This window comes from Quercus suber, unplaced genomic scaffold (genome assembly GCF_002906115.3).
Source record: "Quercus suber isolate HL8 unplaced genomic scaffold, Cork oak 2.0 scaffold_2267, whole genome shotgun sequence".
Lineage (NCBI taxonomy): Eukaryota > Viridiplantae > Streptophyta > Magnoliopsida > Fagales > Fagaceae > Quercus > Quercus suber.
In genome coordinates, this window is record NW_027071607.1 from 1 (window position 1) to 1,246 (window position 1,246).

The window sequence follows — 1,246 nt, forward strand, 5'->3', positions numbered from 1 at the left end:
CCCCCCCTCGTCTTTTATTTCTCCGTGTTTAGAATCGCATTGGTGTCACAGCTGGACGCTGCTTCAATCCACTCATTAGCCCATCAATCTTCTGTACACCCTTTCTGCTCCTCAATGGAGACACCAATCTAGTTGCCAGTCTTGAAGGAGAGAAAGACCGGCGCAACTTTGATGCAGTTGACATCTTTGGAGACTTTTTGCTCAAACTTGTATGCCTAGTGGGAGAAAGAGAAACCACTGGGGGGCTCTTGATCTTGACTTGAAACTTGGAAGAAGCTGATGGTGGAGACTTAATTAAGAATTTATGTGGTGTTTGTTTGTTTCTTGCTATAACTGGAGACCTTGTCTTGCAAAACTTCTGTTGCTGTGTAGAAGCTGTAGACAAGAACAAAGGATTGGGGAATAGAACTGTCTTTTTAGCCCATGGTCTATTCTTGGGGGATATTCTATTTGCCAAATATCGGCTATTTTCTTTGTCCAATTCTCTAATCTTTGGGGGTGAAACTTTGAAGTTGATTCGTGAACGTGCCCTTTGAAGTGATGGTGTATCAGACTCTGATCGAATCAATTGCAATTTGTTTTGCTTCTCCCTCTTTCTTCTAGTCCTGAGTTCTGTGTTTTCTGGTTGTGGCCTCTGGTTCCTCCGTTGAGTTACTGGAGTTTTAGGATCATCAAGTGTGATTTTCTTGGTTTTGTTAACAACTGCTGCTACTATTTCTCTTGCAAATTGGCTTGCTTGTAGAATTTCTCCAACCGTTTCACCTACAAGCATTGCTGGTAATGACATTCTACGCCATTCCTCTGTTTGTAAAAACAATAAAGTTGTCACTCAATCCAACCAATTGGTTTATAAAAGACATATAAAAGAGTGGCAATTTTGAATTTCAGACTCATCGTTTATAAAAACACATTAAAAAAAACATAAAAATGAAATCATATCACAAGATTTCTTGTTACAAATGGGACCCAAGTAAAAGTAAACATTCTCTTTTTCCTTTTCCTCAGTTCAGAATAAACCAAATGGAGTTTGAGTTAAAAGAAAAAAAAAGCCCATTTTTCCTATTTGTTCACAGAGAGAGAGAGAGAGAGAGAGAGAGACCTCCTGTGTGAGCTGGAAACTTCCCCACTGGAGATTTCTTAGAGGTAGCATTCTTGATCCTTCAAATCAATGAGACACACACAGAAAACCCATTTGAGTATTGCTTATACAAAAATGATGAAAGCACAAAAAAAAAAAAAAAAAAAA

The 1,246-nt window shown here is 38.6% G+C and overlaps 1 protein-coding gene across 1 annotated transcript; it reads right to left on the reverse strand.

Moving 5' to 3' along the window:
* Positions 1-21: 21 nt before the first annotated feature.
* On the reverse strand, positions 22-1,158 carry LOC136066141 (microtubule-binding protein TANGLED-like; the record flags this gene model as incomplete). The annotated part of the gene is made up of 2 exons (XM_065770001.1): positions 22-801; positions 1,100-1,158. Coding segments are annotated over 2 exons (832 nt in total), but the record flags the coding sequence as incomplete, so codon positions are not given.
* Positions 1,159-1,246: the final 88 nt, after the last annotated feature.